We start from the raw sequence: 19,440 nt of genomic DNA, 5'->3' as shown, positions 1-19,440 counted from the left end.
AACGTGATCCACAATAAATGTGATTAACAAACCAAGGAAAGAAGTGGAAACAAAATGATTTTTAACAAAAAACCATGGTGTAACAATCACTCTTCTGTCTTAAATTCTGTCTGGTTGTGGGCAACATATTATAATGACTCCTTCCCGTCACCGCAACCGCCACCGCGTTTTCACGCTGTCACGCGTTTGTTAAAAACACACGCAGCCTAGCAGAAAAGTCAGTCTGAAAACCCAATTTCAGCGCCGCATTTTAATACCGTAAAAATTGCAGACCCCCATGAATATAATCCCCTGCTTACTATTTTCTTGTCCAATAATTTTCATAACAGATAGCAATGCGCATGCCATGCTTTTCACAGAGCTGTCATACGACTGACTCCTTTACTCTACCGCGCATGTCGGCAGCCGTAACGCTCTGCATTCTATAAAACCCCCCTTTTTTTAATTGTTTCTTGCCATGCTGCATTTCTGCAAAAGACCCAAATTTTGTCGTTTGAAATCTTAACAAATGGATAAACTAGTCAGGAAAATTGGGCTCCACAGTATATAAAAATTAGTTTTCAATCAAAGCGATTTCAGTATCTTGTACTCTCATATCAGATGACAACAGAACGATTTCATCAATGATATAAAATCTTCCAAAATTAGAGTTTGTTTGGTTTCAAAGATAGTTCATACATTGTGCAGTTCATGTTATAATAAATTCAAATTTTGGTCAGTCTAAGAGTAGCACTTTCATATCAGATAATCAAATGATTTATAAGTGATATTAAATCCTTCAAAATTAGAGTTTTGCTGGTCCTAGTTGTCCTAGTTTGAATAATGCATTATGCAGTTCATGTTATAATAAATTCAAATTTGGGTCGTTGCAAATAGTATTTTTATTTCATGTTAAGATGGGTCAACAAATCTCCCGAGCTCTTCACTGAAAAAGTTTGAGTTGGGACTTTTTCAATGCTTTTGAGATTTAAAAATGTTGCTTTTGTAGAGTCAAGATTCTTGGTGGTGTCTGTCTTCATATATGAAGTATGCATCATGGAGTATTTATCAATCCTCTACTAGTTTCTGATAATTTGCAGAGCTTAGGTCTGATAAGGATTCAAGATGTGGGTATCACAACAGAAAAATGCTGGAGCTATTGTGGTATTCCTGCTCATTAGACTATTATTAATAGAGGCATATGAGAATGACCTTATTACTGGTTTGCCTGGCCAACCGGCAGTTCCCTTCAAACAGTATGCTGGATATGTGACAGTAGACAGGAATTATGACCGTGCTCTGTTCTACTATTTTGTAGAAGCAGAAAAGAATCCAAGCTCTAAGCCTCTGGTGTTATGGCTGAATGGAGGTAATTCTCCAAATCTTGTAAGCAAGTTAGATGGTATAAAACAGAATGATTATATATGCCTAGAATTCAAATGATTTGTTGGATTTATGAAACCAGAATACATTTCACAATAAAATTTCTGTGCTGTTTATATATTTACACCAAATTTTTATTATATATCATGCATGAACTAAGAAAATTTCTACGGTTCTTTCATAGCGTGATCTGCAACGTTGATGCAAATAAACGTTACATAATTGAATCCAGACGTACAATGCATTTCCTATATCATTATGAGCTGGGAAATCTCATGTCTCTGATGGATACATTCCATTCAATTTGACTTTTCAGATGTGTCAAGTCCAAACAGTTTTCAAAAGCAGAGATTTATTCGTTGCAGGGCCTGGATGTTCTTCACTAGGAGTGGGAGCTTTCTCAGAGAATGGACCATTTCAACCTAGCAAAACTATACTAGTGCAAAATGACTATAGTTGGAATAAAGGCATGTATCAATTTTGAAATTTTCTTAATTCATTAAGTTTAAATGGTTCCATTACATCATGTTCATAGTCTGTTTGTAGGACGAGGATACTGAGATTCTTAAACTACAATTATTCTACAACTTGTACAATGTTTTTGCAGAAGCCAATGTTCTTTACCTGGAGTCACCGGCAGGAGTTGGTTTTTCATATTCTAACACTACTTCATTCTACGAAGGTGTCAATGACAGAAGAACAGGTGGGTTTACAAATAATCAACATGGCTAGTAGTTAATTACAGGCCCCTGAAACGGTAATTGAGTTAAGTCTGCTCTCATGTTATGTTCACAGCACTGGATAATCTTGTCTTTTTCATACGATGGTTTAAGAAGTTTCCAGCCTACAAAACAAGAGATCTCTACTTAACAGGTGAAAGCTATGCAGGTAATAATAATTAAAAGAGTGTATATAGAAATTCAAATTGAATAACGGTAAATGTACAACCTTTAAACATTGTATACATTGGTACTCAATTGTTTATGTTGTTTACTGTTCAATATAATCTCTGCAATTTTAGTTTTTTGAAAGGTTAAAAGCATAGAATTCATACATAACAATCCTTATATACACTTTTTTCTATTGACATTTTGGATCTATCATCAACAAAATGAAAGAAAACTATAATCTTTAAAACAGGGGCATTGGAGAAGTGACGAGAGGACTGAGGGAAAACTATGTCCGGGGTATTCTTAAACTGAATATCAATGATATTCTTGAACCGCATAAGCACAAAATAAAAATAAAAATCTTGCAATATCGATGAAATCCAACAAAATAAATGATGTTACATATCCAAATCTGCAGTCCATACACTTACTGAATTGTGTGACGTTTAAACTGGGCAGTACTTATCATTTCGAATTCTGTTCAAACATGTCTTGACCATTAACTGTGAATTGTTTAAAACAGGGCACTACATTCCTCAGCTAGCAGAACGTATGCTACGGTACAACAGAAAATATAAGATCTTCAATCTTAAAGGAGTTGCAGTATGTCAAGCCAAAACCATCACTTCAAAATTTTCTTTTAAGTTTTAGAAAAAGCTTAAATTATAATTTCATTATTAAATTACTGATTTATGTACAGATAGGCAATCCATTGATGAAATTCGGAAACGACTTAAATGCAAGGGCAGAATTCCTATGGTCTCACGGGCTCATATGTGATCAGAGCTACAAGGAAATGGTTTATACCTGCAATTACAGCCGCTACGTTCATGAATTTTACCGCCACAACTTATCGGCGGCCTGCAATGAGGTTAATAGTTTGATTAGCCAGGAAGTTAGCGATTTCATCGATAACTATGATGTAACATTGGATGTTTGCTTGTCATCCATTGGAATGCAGTCGAAGACTCTAAACTCCATGGTAAATTATAAGATTACCTTCGATTGCAGACTTTTTTGTGGATAACACCTAATCAATTATATCAATCAGCTTATATTTTTACTCTGGTATATATGATGAAGATCCAATCTTGCTTTAAACAGCATCATAGAACAATTACAGTAAGGAATGCAAGTTTTATTAACCCATCTCTGAGATATGCAGTTATTCCAGAGGAAGAATGAAGAAAATCCCCAATTGCCGGATGTTTGTGTTGGGGATGAATCCACTACATATCTTAACAGGCTTGATGTCCAAGAGGCAATGAATATTCGTCTCACTGGGGCTGCTAAACAATGGAGTCCTTGCAGCAGGTATCAGAATTCAGTTATATATCGAAAGCTTATAACTAACTAGTAATTCAAGCCCCTTTCCCTGCCATACAAAGACCCGTTGTAGAAGTTGGGGTTCCTATTATTTAGTTGATTGAATTTGATAAAATGAAATTAAGAACGTATTTTGTGAATATCACAGAAAACTTCATTACGATCATCTGAATTTAGAGATATCCACAGTCCATTTGCTTGGAGAGTTGGTGAAGGCAGGAATCAGAGTTTTTGTTTATAGGTAAGTTGGGTTTCCACAAAATGAGTCAGACAAGTAGACATATGCTGTATTGCTTCCAATCTTTCCTCAGTTTGTTGATCATAGATAATGTCTATGATACATTGAAAGAGAAAGGGTGTATCTGGTTGATCATAGATAATGTCTATGATACATTGAAAGAGAAAAAGTGTATTTGTTTGTGTTTTTGATGGAGTGATTTTTTTTTTGATGTTTCAGATTAAACTCTATGATTGATTTGATCTTTTCTTTCTCACTAGTCCTTATGAAGTTCAATCTGAAACGTCAATGAAAAAATCACGAAATCAAATCCAAAAATATCCTTATTTTTCTACTTCATTAACCAAAAAAAAAGAGTATTACGTGCTATAAACTTATCCCATGCTTGATGTTGATTTTGATGATGCAGTGGAGACCAGGATTCTGTAATACCCTTGACAGGAACACGTACACTCATCTACAATCTAGCTGCTGAGCTGAAACTGAATACTTCAGCTCCATACAGGGTTTGGTTTGAGGGGAATCAGGTGAATTTTAGTCCCTATTAACATTTTTTCCTATGATTAGTATTGGGAAGAGCTTAAACAACAGGCACATTGTATTTTCCACTTTCAAAATCTCAAATTGTGGTAGCTATTTCTGTGAAACCCTAATATTATGAGTTTCTGGGCTCAGGTGGGAGGATGGACACAGGTTTACAGCAACAGTCTAAGCTATGCAACAGTGAGAGGAGGATCTCATGAGGTTCCATTTTCACAACCAGAGAGATCTCTGGTTTTGTTCAAGTCATTCCTTAAAGGAGAGCCCCTTCCTTACATAAAATGAATTATTGTTACCTATTCATTGAATCTGAAAGCCCATTTTCCTGCCATAGCAGAGAGAAATAAGTTCTAAACTTTCAATCATATAGTATTGTTTTTCACTTTATCCCTCAAAATTTGTCAGGCCTTATGGGTAAAAATGTTTGTTTTTTTGCCTTTAAAGATTTGTCTTTGCCCGCGCCGTTACGATTTGCTTATGAATAAATATATTGAAGGGAGACTGATCTGTTGCAAAATGTGATTGGCCTAGAGATGAAGTTTTGACTATGTGGGAACTTGTTTCATGGAATTATTTTTTAAAATAAAAAATAAAAAATAATTTAAAAAATTAGATACATACGTCAAAATTGGGTAACATTTGTCTCTCAATGGACTGTAATAAAAAAGAAACAAATAAAGGTTCTTTAAGGTTGGGGTCTCATGGAGGAGGGCTTTCTAAAAAGTTTTCATGGGTGTTGTTGAGATGTGGTCATTGAGAATTTTTTTCAATTACTTTAGAGCAGATAGTCCCATGAATTTTAAAAATAGTTGGTAAAATTTGTAAAACTTGAGATGATTGACAAGTTGCAGAGAAAGTTGTTGGGACAATTTCTAGCCCCCCACATTTTCCACCCGCTCAAATCTGTCGCCCTAAAAATCAAGAACTATTACTTTCTAGGAAAACATTCCAATTAATCTTGTAGCAATTTTTTTTTGCTTAATGGAACCTCTTACTACTCCTAAAAAAATAGATCAAGAAGCCCCCCATGAGACCCCAAGCTAAGAATATTCTAGGATGCAATAAGTGGATAATTTCCAGTAGCACACTAATTGGTATTCAATTCTAATCTAACCATTAGATTTGATTGATCAATCCAACCATTAGAATTTATTTGACTCTACTATTTGAAAAAAAGGTGGTGTTAGAAGCACTAGTAGAATATGTTGTGCTAGAAGAAGGCGGCAACTAGATTACCACATTTTGACTTAGTCAAACCTTTGGATCAGTTTAACAATTTAGAAATGTAAATGTTTGTTTATTCATACTATCTTAGATGTTAATGCAATGTGACCATCTAAAAATTAATTAAGCATTTGTCCTTTTATAAAACACCCTAGTGCCATAATTTCCATATTTCATACTTGAGTTGGAAGGAAATAATTCACTTAATTCATATTTAAATCTGAGTTGCAAATTTGAGGGTCAAAACTACAATTAAGTTTTATAGTTTTGACCTAAGCTAAGAAATAATATAAATGTAGGTTTAATCCAAATCACTAGGGAAAGGGGCTAATAATATAATAAGTTACAAACCATATACCAACTCTTACTAAGTCAAAATGAATAGGAAAATTTACTAAGAATGCACTTTTCACCTTTTTACTAACATTCTTGTCTTAACCTATTATTTATTTTCAATATAAGTATGTGTATGTTTTATTGGGATTATCAATCTAGACAAATTAAAAAGTGATTATTGCATTTATTTGTTATATTTATTTATTAATTAATTACCTACAAATGTCTAATCATACGCGCTTGGTGTCATCCTACTTGGTGATGACTACATGACACATATGTTGTACATGTGAAGGGAAATGTCTCACTTTAAGAATCTTGACAAGTGTCATGTTATGAAATATTTATGACAAAATCTATGATGGTTATTATGACACTTACAAATGACAACCTATAATAGATTCTATGATAAAATGGACAAGTGGCTAGATATACCTTTGCATAGAGATGATAAGCGCCCAACTTAGGAGGTTTGAATGGGGAGTCATTTGGAGATGTACATGTGTCATTTGCATGCTTTTAAATGGCTAAAAAATAGTATTAAATATTTTGCATGACCCCGTCTTGTATCTTCATTTAGAAGCTACCTCTTGAGTTGTATTTCTCCATATAAGATAGCCTTGGAGAGTATTAGTTGTGTTATGTTATGCTATCGAAATTGATCCAAACTGTGGATTCTTAGTTCTACTCTTTGTTGAAGAAGCTAAGTGTTGATATTGTATTGTAACCATTAGTTTACTGGAATACAAAGTAAAGCGCTTTTGGAATGTGGGGTTTTTCTCCCCAAAGGGTTTTTCCCACAATATATCTTATGTTTGTTATTGTATATCTTTATGCATGTAACTGGTAGAATAAGGCAGTGAAATAAATCATACCTTATAATTATTTAGGTCAAACTAGCATACCTAACTTTAGAGGAATATAGGTAAAGTACACCAAAAGATATCATATTTATTCTTTATTCCACTTTAAAAATTACTATATTATTATATTGTAATTAATATTAAATCATTTAATGATATAAGATTTCCACGATCCATAATTTTTGCAAGCTAGTTCGGGAATAGGCAGTGTGTGAATTTTTTAATCAAAGTTTCGTATCACACACTATGAATTTTTTTTCATCTTCAGCTCTCAATCATTATTATATTATGATATTGTAAATAATATTAAATTATTTGTAACATGTGATTATATTGTTATGTTTTAATAAATTCTCGTTATTATAGTTTTATATAACAAAAGCAAAAAATCTATTAAACTACATTATTAGTACTTTCCATAGGCAATACTATTGCATTCAGTAAGACTAATTAATAAAAAAAATTGCACCAATCAAAAGTGATTATTATTTTGGTTTTCAAAATGAACTTGATTTTTATAAAGAAGAGATTTATATTTTTAACTTAATATATTATATAATTATTTATCTACACTATGATTGGTTTAAACATGCATAAATTTTAAAGTTATTTATTTATTTATTTATTTATATATATAAAATAAATGTCTATTTTAAATGGTTTTTTTTCTCTTTTTTATTATTTATAATTTGTAAATAAGGTGATTTTTGTATGTAGATATGTAAATTTCCATATTTTATTTCTCAAAATATAGGTAATAAAATCTATCAACTATTTTTTATGGATTTGATAAACTATTTAAATTAAAATGAAAAAAAATATTAGGCATTTTTTCTAATTATAATTTTGTATATTGTTTTTAAGTCCTATTTTTTAATACTTCTTGAAAATCATAATTTTCTTTTTAATCATTTTGATATATACAAATTAATTTAATAAATTCTAATTATAAATTTTAAATATTGTTCATTTAATCATTAAAAAACATATTTTCTTTATATTGTGTAATTATATAATTATTAACAATTATTTTTTTTGTTTTTTTTTTGTTTTTTTTTTGTTTTTTTTTTATAAAAGTGGATAAGACCACTGAATTATATTAATATTTTTTTTTTTACATGTGTCTGGTTCAAAGAGCATTAAAGGGAAAGAACCAATAAGAAAACCCTTCAGTATTCCTATCTACCCATTACAAAATGCCCAAGGGCCCCAAAAAACCTTCCCAATTACATAACCAACCTCATTAGATATAAAGAAAGCTGCCAGATGAGGCACACAAAAGAGAACTTGTGAGAATGAAACATCAATCAAAAGTGCACCAATCCCAGAAGAATCAAAACTGGATCACCCCTATCTAAGAAGCACAAGACTCCAACCCATTGATTGGAATGAAACCAACAACCAAAAGAGAACCTATGATAAGTGAACCTGCCGAAATAAATATTGTGAGAAAACATAGAATAATCCAGATAAGGAGAAGGGAAGGATGTTGAAGACCTCGAGGAACCAGAATAAGACCAAGCCATAGAGTAGCCCACAACAACAACCAAAAAAATAGCAGAAGGATGAGAGACCATCTCACATACCAGTCCATCTACATTTTCTGATTTCTCAAGGACAACCACCATCCACCAATTTTAACAAATCCTCTCCAAATAAAACAAAGCATCTTTCCCACTAAATAACAATACCAAAGAAGCAATGAATATAAGAAGACCATCTGCCAACCACGGATATAAACAAAACCAGACGGAGGATTAAAATGGAAACAACCAACCCCAAGCTACGAAATCTCATCGAAAGAATGATAACCAACCCCATATCATAATAAGAAAGCAACGCGCAAGAGGAGTGAGCAAACCATAATGACAAGAAGAAATCAAAAGACAAAAGGAAGGCAATCAACCAATGATGAGGTGAAATCATTATTCAGAAACTCATCCCCCACTCATTACCAAAGCACCAAACGAAGATACTGCCAACACATCAACACATAACGTGTAAATGACTGCAAACCTAAAAGCGAAGCCGAGCAATTATACTAAAACCATCCAACTCATAAACATGATTGTCAATCACACCACCAAACTGCAAAAAGAGTCATAATAACAATATGCTCCCAAACCACCCGCCAACCTGTAATTATTTGAAATAATCAATTTGTGCCTAGACAGAACCATAGTCATCTGAATAAAGTACAAGTTAATATTCCCAATCAAAGAATGGTTCGAGCCAATAGTGTCATGTGGCCACCATAATCACATAAACACCCAACATAGGGCCAAATTCATCCCAACTAATCAAATAATGATACACCAAGCACAAAGCCATTGCAAAATATGAAGGATACAGGTCAAGCAAGAGCAGCCATCACATCCTCCATGCTCCATGAGGAGATACTTACCGAATATACCAACAACAAAGATGTTGCCATAAGGCAAGACAACACCCTCCCTGCTAGCATATGTGAAAGGAAAACCATACCCAACAAGGAGTATGAGGAAGGCTACAAAGCAAGACCCAGCCCTCTTTAAGAAAGAATACTAATGCAAGAGGTTGGAATGTCCAAAGGAAGAACCTCTAAGAACTCAGCACACTCAACAACAGCCCTATTGGCCAAAAAATCCGTAATAACATTAATCTCCCTATAACAATGAGATATAGTGAAGGTAGAAAAACACTTCAACTACGCAAGAATACACTCTAACAAGTACTATAGATGCCAAAAGATACATTTATTAGTAGAGACCACCTGAAAAACTAGCATTGAGTCCCCTTCAATGATGATGTCTTTAATGTCCAAAGAGATGGAAAGATCAAGACCAAAAAGATAACGCCTGAAATTCTGCTACATTATTAGAGCCTACACCAATATATTTTCCCACAGCTTTAATAATCTTAGAAGTATGATCAAAGATGACCACTCCAATTCCAGATTTCCTCGGATTACCCTTAAAAGCCCCATCAAAATTTAACTTGAAGGAGAATTGGGGGGGAGGCCTCCATTTGGCCATCTTACGTTTGATAAGAGAAGATAATCCAGTTGTTAAATCCCCATGAGAAGGCATAACACAAAGTGAGCACCACTTCCAGGTTACCCAATTATCCCAATGAGAAAAAGACCTCAGATGATCCAAATTTTTATAGATGTAAGAAAGCACCACCTCAAAAATGGAGGATAGGATCTTGTCAAGAACTTCTTCAAGTGAAGCTGATTTATGTTTAAAAATCCTAGAGTTCCTTTCCAGCCAGATGCTCCAAACCACAATAGAAGGTGCCACTATCCAAAGAGATGAATAAAAAGAGGATGAGTACAACAAGGGCCAAGCCATGAAATGCAACAATAAATTAGGACTAATAGCAGAAGACCAACCAAGCATACCAAACAGCCAATACCAACAATCCAAAGCAAAAGGACAAAGCAAAAAACCATGATCCATGGTTTCCATACAATATCCACAAAAAACACAAGGGAAAACTGCAGTAATCCCAAGCCTATCCAATCTCACCCCGACGAGAACTCTATCCTGAACTGTCAACCAAGCAAAAGACCTAGCTTTAGGAAGGCAGGTCAAGTGCCAAAAAATCTTAGCAGGCCAAGAGGAGGAGGACGAGGGGGTTTGAGACAAAGATTTATACCCCTCCTTTACTGAATAAGAGCCTGAGGCACTCTTAGTACAAACCAAACTATAATCTTTATCTTGAAACACAAGGGATCTTTTTTGGAGCTCTACCTCAAAAATAACTCTAAGATCATTATCAATGGGCAGAGAAGGAATATCCTTCCATCTAGCTACTAATTAGGGACCTAAAGAATCAATATCAACATAATCTGCAACAAAAACTCTCCAAAGATCCGAAAGGGTATCAGACAAAGGAGACCAATCTCGAATGGATGAAAATGCAGGATGCCCATTCCAAACTTCATCCCAAAACCGGGCCTTTTTCCTATTATGGACAACCCAAGAAAGATGCGGTAAAATAACCCATCTACAAAGAATTCAGAAAGTTCCAAAATGCATATCCCTTTGGAAGAGATGAGGCTATGAAAATTCGTTCTCTAGGGGCTCCCCTTAAGTACTTAGCAAGCATAATGAAAGCCCATTTTATTAAGATTAGTTATAACTAATAATAAATAAATACAAATAAAATAATATAATAGTGGACTCCTAATTAATAATTAAATTTAAGAATAATTATCTTATTTAAGATTAAGTAAATCTCAACTTTGTTGATAAGTTCATCATTCTATGTGTTGGGATAGGAGAGAAACCCATAGATAAGCATAAAGAAATTGTTGGGAATTCCAAAAAAAAAAGTCATGAACACTCAATGTTTGCAATTTATAGGTCATTCTTTGGTGTTAAAATTTACATTTGAAGAAACATATTTAGGACAATAGGTCATTCTTTGGTGTTGAAATTTACATTTGAAGAAATATATTCATTAATAGGACAACAAAACAAGTTAGAGCTCCCCAATAAATTTTAGTATACAATTAGGTCACTAAAATTCCAAAATAAAGTGGTAGAAAATGATAAATTTTTCAAAGTATGACATATGATCTTCAAAATATTGTTGCATTAGAGAGTTCTAAAAAATGTTCAACTTATTTTGGTAGTAGTCAAACAATAATATGACCATGTGTCTATTTGTTGATTATGATAATTATTGATGACAAAAATGGAAAAATATATGTAATGCCTACCTTGTTCATTTGAATGTTCAACTTATTTTGGTAGTAGTCAAACAATAATGACCATGTGTCTATTTGTTGATTATGATAATTATTGATGACAAAAATGAAAAAATCTATGTAATGCCTACCTTGTTCACTTGAAGGTTTCAAATAAAAAATTCTTTTTGCAATAGATACAAAGAAGTGTGAACATTTGCAACTTGTATTCAACAATTAATCAAGCATGATTCTCATGTATCACTTAATTCAAGAAAATTTTAACTTTATTAGATATCTAAGTTTGACAAAAAAACTTCAAAAGTAAACTTTTAAATATATCAAAGTGGCACAATAGAAACCAACTTCAACCAAATTGAAGATTCGGAATTATAGATTCTTAAGGCTGATTTGGGATTATGGTATTTGAAAAAAAATCAATTAGAAGAATTGACTCATCATTACTTGAGAAAAATTGATTGGAAAAATCAGACATAATAGTCTGATTTTTCAAGTTAATCAAAAGATCAAAAAATTATTTATTTTCTCAAAGGTTAATGGGGTGGTACAAAGGAAATAATTTAATAATTTATATATTCATTAAAAAAAATAGAAAACATTGTTGTAATATAAGGACCAAAAGTGATGTTAGGAATGAGATCCAAAATTTAGTCTATTGTATAAAGGTTCTTCTAATCACTTTTCAAAAAATCATATTATTTTTTCTCAAAAAGTTTATATATGTAGGGTTGCCATTTTTTATATTATCAAATTCATTTCTCTCAATGAGATTGACCATTGAAAGAGACATTTCAAGGATGAAAACCCTACTATTCATTTGTGTCATGCCCTAAGCAGTGTAATAAACAAATTAAAACTTACTTTAACTACCATTCAAATTTTAGGGTTGAATATTTAGCTCTCTTCTTAATTAAAACAAAAATAAAAATCAAGCAGGCCAACATTGCTCTTCTATATGTGTGCATCTCATTCGTATGCTTCATGTCTTATGTACATATTTTATGCCTTACGTGTATTTAAGTATGCTTCATGTCTGCCATGTATTTATATATTTCATACCTTACATGTACTTTTCATGCCTCACATGTATTTATATTTTTTCATACCTTACATGTACTTTTCATGCCCCACATGTATTTAACTGACATTCAATTAGAGTTAACTATTTAGCCCTCTTCTTAAGTAAATCAACTAGGTCAACATTGCCCTTCTATATGTGTGTGCCTCTCACTTGTATGCTTCATACCTTAAAATCATATTTCATGTCTTATATGTATTTAAGTATGCTTCATGCTATATGTGTATTTATATATTTCATACCTTACATGTACGTTTCATGCCTCACATGTATATGCTTTAGGTCTTACATGTATTTATGTGTATAGTTCATGCCTTACGTGTATTTATGTATATGCTTCGTGCCTTCATGTATTTGTTTATGATGCTCTGCAAAAAAGATGGTTAGAAAAACCTGTGGTGAGACAACACACTAAAAACACAAGAAACAAAGAGAGTTAGTGTTAATCAACCAAAGACTATTCTAAGCAGGCATACCAAGAGAGACACTAAAAACACAATAAAGCATTTAACTATAAAAATAAATGCAAGAAGACATCTTCAAATGCCTTCCACCATGCTTGTAGCTCCTCCTCCCTTGATCTTCTCCTATCCAAGTTCCAAATTAGTGTAGCTCTCAACAGCTTTTTGCACTATGGATGCCTTATGGAGAATCAAGATTGATATTTTTTAGATATGCTATGCAAGTGTAAAACAAACTAATTAGACATGCTATGAAATGAACTAAGATTTATTTTAGTCCAAAATGACAATATATGTGATTTATGCTAAATGCTCTCTCTAAAAAGACTATAATGTAAATGCATACAAGTTTTTAGAATTATGGCTAAGAATGCTAAATGCTTGAGGATTTGAAAATCAGGAATGTGAGCTATATTTATAGGTAAAATGGAGCAATGAATGGTTGAGATTGAGTAATCTCAACGAGGGTCAGGATTCAATGATATTCAATCCATGTGAGGACTTTCAACCCAATCCCAAGATGACAAGTGTCAACATGAGAGGGGTTGAGAGGAGAGGGAAGAAGCATTGAATTCTTGACATGACCTGAGGGTTAACTTGGGAGGTAAGGTTAAGGTTGGGTTGAGTGAATAAATTCATTATTCAAAGAATAATGCTTTTATCCAATGGATAAACTCTTGTGCAAGAGTTAGTGAGGATAACCATGGTCAAAGCAATAAATGCTTGAGAAGACACATGGGTCACATGAGGGTTAAGTTAGGGGTCAAAGTCCCTAACCATGTGGGTGAGTTGAGTTAACCATTAATGGTCATGTAAGAGCCATAAGTGTTTTGGAAGACTTTAGAGGTTAGCTTGTTGGACACATAAAACATTAAATGTTTTTCAAAGACTTTGGAATCTTTGACAAGTGACTCCAAGTTGCTTAGGAATGTGACAATAATTAGGGGATGGATTAGGATAATTAGGAAGGGTTTAGAAGAATCTAGAAGGGGATTAGGATTGCAAGTGGGTTTGGTGGGTGAAGGAAAATAGGATTTTTATATAAAAATAAAATTCATTTATTTCAACAAATAGGTGCAAGTTGCATTTTTAGGAGAATGCAAGTGGGGGGGATTTAATGATTTAAATATATGTTTTATTTAATTTATTTAAAAGAAGAAAGGGGATTTTAAATGTAATAAATAGGATTTATTCATTGAATTGATTGTGAATTTGGTTTAATGAATTAATTAAAATAAATTGAATAATTTATTTAATTAATAGGAGAATATTTGAAGATGGATTAATTAAATGTTAATTTAATTAATTGTTAGCTAGTGGGTTTTTAATCAAATAAATAGCAAATATTCATTTAATTAACTGATGGCTTGTGGGTTTTTAATCAAATAAATAGCAAATATTCATTTAATTAAAATGGATAGATTTATGTGACTACATTTGCCCCTCTTTGAGATGGTGCGGTTTATCGCGTCGTTTTAAAGAAAGAAAAATAGGTGTGAAGAAATATGCCCCATAAAATGTTAATCTAATGGGTGGTATGCCCCCTCGAGAGATGGGCCGAAAATTTTGAAAAATCGGGCAATCTCTCGGGGTGAATTCACAAAGCTGGTTCCCACTTTTGCCAATGAAGGAATTTGGCGAAAGTGGGAATTTCGGATTTGCCCGTGTTCAAGCAAAATGGAAATGTTCGCTTGGACTACCCTTGGGAGTCCGAGCGAACCAATGTTTTGACTTGGGTTCACTCGAACATCGAGCGAATTTTGGGTTCGCTCGAACCCGTTGCGGTTAGGGTTTTTTTTTTAAATTTATAAATATCGAAAATGACAGTTAAAAGGTCATTATCAAATTTGACTTTTTCTATCTGGTGGGGGTTGGATCGAACCAGTCGTCAGCATCACGTCACCGAGCTTTGTCTGCAACAGTTAGCATCTTTCCTATTTTAGTTTTCAACCTTTGTTATATCAAGTGCACAAAATAACCCTTTGTTTGGTTTAATAATGTCTTTTTTTATTAAATTTGTAAATAATTTGTTTGTTAATTTATTTTTTTAATTAAATAATTGTATATAGTTATTGTTTTTCAACATTTTAGAAAAATGTTTGATAATTTATTGTTTTTCATTATTTTAGAAAAATGTTTGATAATTTATTGTTTTTCATTATTTTAGAAAAATGTTTGATAATTTAATGTTTTGATTGAAATGTGTCAATTTGTTTTTAAAATTACATAATTGTATAGATGTATATTTTTTTCAACATTTTAAAAAATTGTTATGAAAAACATAGAAAACTAACCTGTAGTAAATCAGAACTTAGAAAAACATTAGCAAAAAAAGAAAAACGTTAGAAAAATTAATTTAAATAAACATTAGAAAATTTAGATAACAAATTTAAACAAATTAGACAAAATAAATTTCCTCTACAATGTGACCCATTTTCACATCCTATTACACACACAACATGACCCCTTAAGACCACATATGACACTATACGTTCCGTTAGGTTGTAGTGTGAACGACATACCCCTTAGTCCATCAAATAGCGTCTTAACACATGCGTGACCCATTACAACCGCATATGACCCTTTATAAAATCCTAGTGTGAACGACATACCCCTTAGTCCATCACATAGCGTCTTAAGGGGTCGTATGTGGTCCTAAGGGGTCACACATGCATTAACACATGTGTGACCCCTTAGTAGGTCACATAGGACCCCTTATAACATCCTACTATACATATGAAATTCCCCTTAGGATCACATAGTGTCATAAGGGGTCATATGTGGTCCTGAGGGGTCATGCATGTGTTATAACATATGCATGACCCCTTAGAACCACATATGACCCCTTATAAAATCCTAGTGTGAATGACATACCCCTTAGTCCATCACATAGTGTCTTAAGGGGTCGTATGTTGTCCTAAGGGGTCACGCATGCATTAACACGTGTGACCCCTTAGTAGGTCACATATGACCCCTTATAACATCCTACTGTACATATGACATTCCCCTTAGGATCATATAGTGTCCTAAGGGGTAATATGTGGTTAGAACCACATATGACTCCTTATAAAATCCTAGTGTGAATGACATACCCCTTAGTTTATCACATAGTGTCTTAAGGGGTCGTATGTGGTCCTAAGGGGTCACGCATGCATTGACACATGTGTGACCCCTTATAACATCCTACTATACATATGACATTTCCTATGTGTCCTAAGGGGTTGAATATGTGGTCCTAAGGGCTCATGCATGCATTAACACATGCATGACCCCTTAGTAGGTCACATATGACCCCTTATAACATCCTACTGTACATATGACATTCCCCTTAGGATCACATAGTGTCATAAGGGGTCATATGTGGTCCTGAGGGGTCATGCATGTGTTATAACATATGCATGACCCCTTAGAATCGCATATGACCCCTTATAGAATCCTAGTGTGAACGACATACCCCTTAGTCCATCACATAGTGTCTTAAGGGGTCGTATGTTGTCCTAAGGGGTCACGCATGCATTAACACATGCATGACCCCTTAGTAGGTCACATATGACCCCTTATAACATCCTACTATACATATGACATTTCCTATATGTGTCCTAAGGGGTTCAATATGTGGTCCTAAGGGCTCACGCATGCATTAACACATGCATGACCCCTTAGTAGGTCACATATGACCCCTTATAACATCCTACTATACATATGACATTCCCCTTAGGATCACATAGTGTCATAAGGGGTCATATGTGGTCTTGAGGGGTCATGCATGTGTTATAACATATGCATGACCCCTTAGAACTGCATATGACCCCTTATAGAATCCTAGTGTGAATGGCATACCCCTTAGTCCATCACATAGTGTCTTGAGGGGTCGTATGTTGTCCTAAGGGGTCACACATGCATTAACACATGCGTGACCCCTTAGTAGGTCACATATGACCCCTTATAACATCCTACTGTACATATGACATTCCCCTTAGGATCATATAGTGTCCTGAGGGGTCATATGTGGTTAGAACCACATATGGGGTCATATGTGGTTAGAACCACATATGACCCCTTATAGAATCCTAGTGTGAACGACATACCCCTTAGTCCATCACATAGTGTCTTAAGGGGTCGTATGTTACATCCTAAGGGGTCATGCATGCATTAGCACATGCGTGACCCCTTAGTAGGTCACATATGACCCCTTATAACATCCTATTGTACATATGACATTCCCCTTAGGATCATATAGTGTCCTAAGGGGTCATATGTGGTTAGAACCACATATGACCCCTTATAAAATCCTAGTGTGAACGACATACCCCTTAGTCCATCACATAGTGTCTTAAGGGGTCGTATGTTGTCCTAAGGGGTCACACATGCATTAACACATGCGTGACCCCTTAGAAGGTCACATATGACCCCTTATAACATCCTACTGTACATATGACATTCCCCTTAGGATAATATAGTGTCCTAACATATGACGTGTTAGATCTCTCTATTCTTGAATTTTTTATGTATGTCAAAGATTTAAATATGTACACGTGTTAGATCTCTCTATCTCTCTGAAATATATGTTATCTCTAGATCTGAAATATATGTTCTCTCTCTCTCTCTCACTGAAATATTTGAAATTTTTACATGTATTTTTTGAAAATGAAAATGATCTCTCTCTCTCTCATGAAGATTTATATGTATATAATCTCTCTCTCTCTCTCATGAAAATGATCTCTCTCTCTTTGCTTACGTATTTATTTTAACTTTATGACATGTACCTAGATAGATGGCATCCCAGGATATACCTTCGCAGGCTCCTGATCAAGATCCACCTTCGCAGGCTCCTAATCAGGATCCACCTGTGCAGGCTCCACATCAGGATCCACCTACGCAGGCTCCACATCAGGAGCCACCACAGCAAGCTCCTCCACAGCAGGATCCCCCCTTGCCCAACATTGCTACTATTTTTCATTACAGTGATCGGGAGTTGCATAGGTCGAGGGCCATACTAGATGACCCTCGTACTGATGGCGTGTACAAAAGTACGTGCATGTCCATTTTTGACAGTTTGCGGACATTGAGGGACCGCTTAGTATCTCATACCTCATTCTCACCTGAGGTTATAGAGGATATATATAGACAGTTGAGGAGTGAGGTGAGGGGTCCTCATTCTTTTGTTGATGTGGTGGGGGTGGTCTCGAAGGAGACCATCAAGGAGAGATGCTTCCCACAATATCAGGAGAAGAGTAAGGTGAGGGGATATCAGGTTACGAGATGTATCGACCCACAGGTTGCATCACTGATTTACCCACGATTCTTAGCAGCCCATGGTCATTATCCTAATAACCACCAGATTCCATTATACTTTGCACAGCAGGTATTTGTTGAGGTTCATTGTCAGATGAAACCAAACTACCTTGATATTCCGGGATATTATGGACAGGGGAGGGGTAGGATTGCTAATAGAGATGCATATCGTAGGCGTGATAGAGCTCTGCCCAGACACACAGACCTTGTTGGCCAGAGATTTCCTACAGTAGTCCCAGCCATGGCACCCATAGCGGATCACGTTGTGATTGCTTCTTAGAGAGAAGCAATTGATAGGATTGGACAGATTGCATCAGCAGCAGCCACCATATCTTCTGACAGGGTGGGCAGATATATGATGAGTCGACCATGTTTGCAATCATCCATAGATCATGCATCTTCTAGTCATGGGGGGGCTTCAGATTCAAATGATCGGTATATTTCTGCTAGCATCCCCTCCCCAGATGAGGTAGCAGCTATAGTCGGAGGTAGTAGACATGTACAGATGTTGCAGTATTTAGTCGAGGACCTACTACATGCTTATAGTTTTATTTCATCTCGACTTGGGATACCATTGGGTGATGTTAGAGAGGAGATTCTCAGAGATGGTCAGGCTACAGCGGCATCGACGCATACCCCGAGGCAGTCGCAGCATTCTCATCACTCTACGCATGCTCCAGGCACTAACCCACCTACAGATCACTCTGTTGCTGCAGAGGAGGAGCTACAAGCTGATCAGCTCCATATCACAGATGAGGGCTGGTTGGATTCATTTGAGGAGGAGATACGAGTTGATCAGGTACATATCACAGATGAGGGTTTGGACTCATTTGAGGATCAGCTGAGAGATTTGAGCCATACTGGATTTATGGACATGTTACTACAGTCAGACACTTCATCCATGATGCCCACTCATCTAGTTAGCCCCTTGCACTCCTCAGTGATACGTACAGCTAGAGAGAGATATGCAGGCACGAGTGATGTTGTTGATATGATCACAGGACAGGATCAGACTCTATAGCCTACTCCAGGTGATACACAGGTATGTACATGTACATGTGCGTTTAAAATTTTAGAAGATATGTATACATACATTGCAAATTTGTACCTGATAAATCTATATATATAGAT

General features: G+C 34.8%; 1 protein-coding gene across 1 annotated transcript; it reads left to right on the top strand.

Annotated features, from left to right (window-relative positions):
* Positions 1–277: 277 nt before the first annotated feature.
* Positions 278–4,753, top strand: LOC131062934 (serine carboxypeptidase-like 45). The gene is made up of 10 exons (XM_059207498.1): positions 278–1,348; positions 1,728–1,829; positions 1,970–2,065; positions 2,158–2,250; positions 2,776–2,855; positions 2,953–3,234; positions 3,418–3,566; positions 3,727–3,819; positions 4,226–4,343; positions 4,492–4,753. Exons 1-10 carry the CDS (start codon positions 1,105–1,107, stop codon positions 4,639–4,641), a joined length of 1,407 nt encoding a protein of 468 aa, XP_059063481.1. The 5' UTR covers positions 278–1,104; the 3' UTR covers positions 4,642–4,753.
* The last annotated feature ends 14,687 nt before the right edge of the window (positions 4,754–19,440 follow it).

Source organism: Cryptomeria japonica, chromosome 6, assembly GCF_030272615.1.
Source record: "Cryptomeria japonica chromosome 6, Sugi_1.0, whole genome shotgun sequence".
In the NCBI taxonomy this organism is placed as follows: domain Eukaryota; kingdom Viridiplantae; phylum Streptophyta; class Pinopsida; order Cupressales; family Cupressaceae; genus Cryptomeria; species Cryptomeria japonica.
The sequence above is the reverse complement of the archived record's forward strand: the minus strand, read 5'-3'. Positions and strand labels throughout refer to the sequence as shown.

What these genes read in the sequence shown, in the direction of transcription:
- LOC131062934 (XM_059207498.1), top strand. Translation starts at nt 1,105, where the DNA reads ATGTGGGTATCACAACAGAAAAATGCTGGAGCTATTGTGGTATTCCTG. An exon ending in TGTCAATGACAGAAGAACAG is followed by an intron (nt 2,066 to 2,157) that starts GTGGGTTTACAA and finishes TTATGTTCACAG; the next exon opens with CACTGGATAATCTTGTCTTT. An exon ending in CGAAGACTCTAAACTCCATG is followed by an intron (nt 3,235 to 3,417) that starts GTAAATTATAAG and finishes TGAGATATGCAG; the next exon opens with TTATTCCAGAGGAAGAATGA.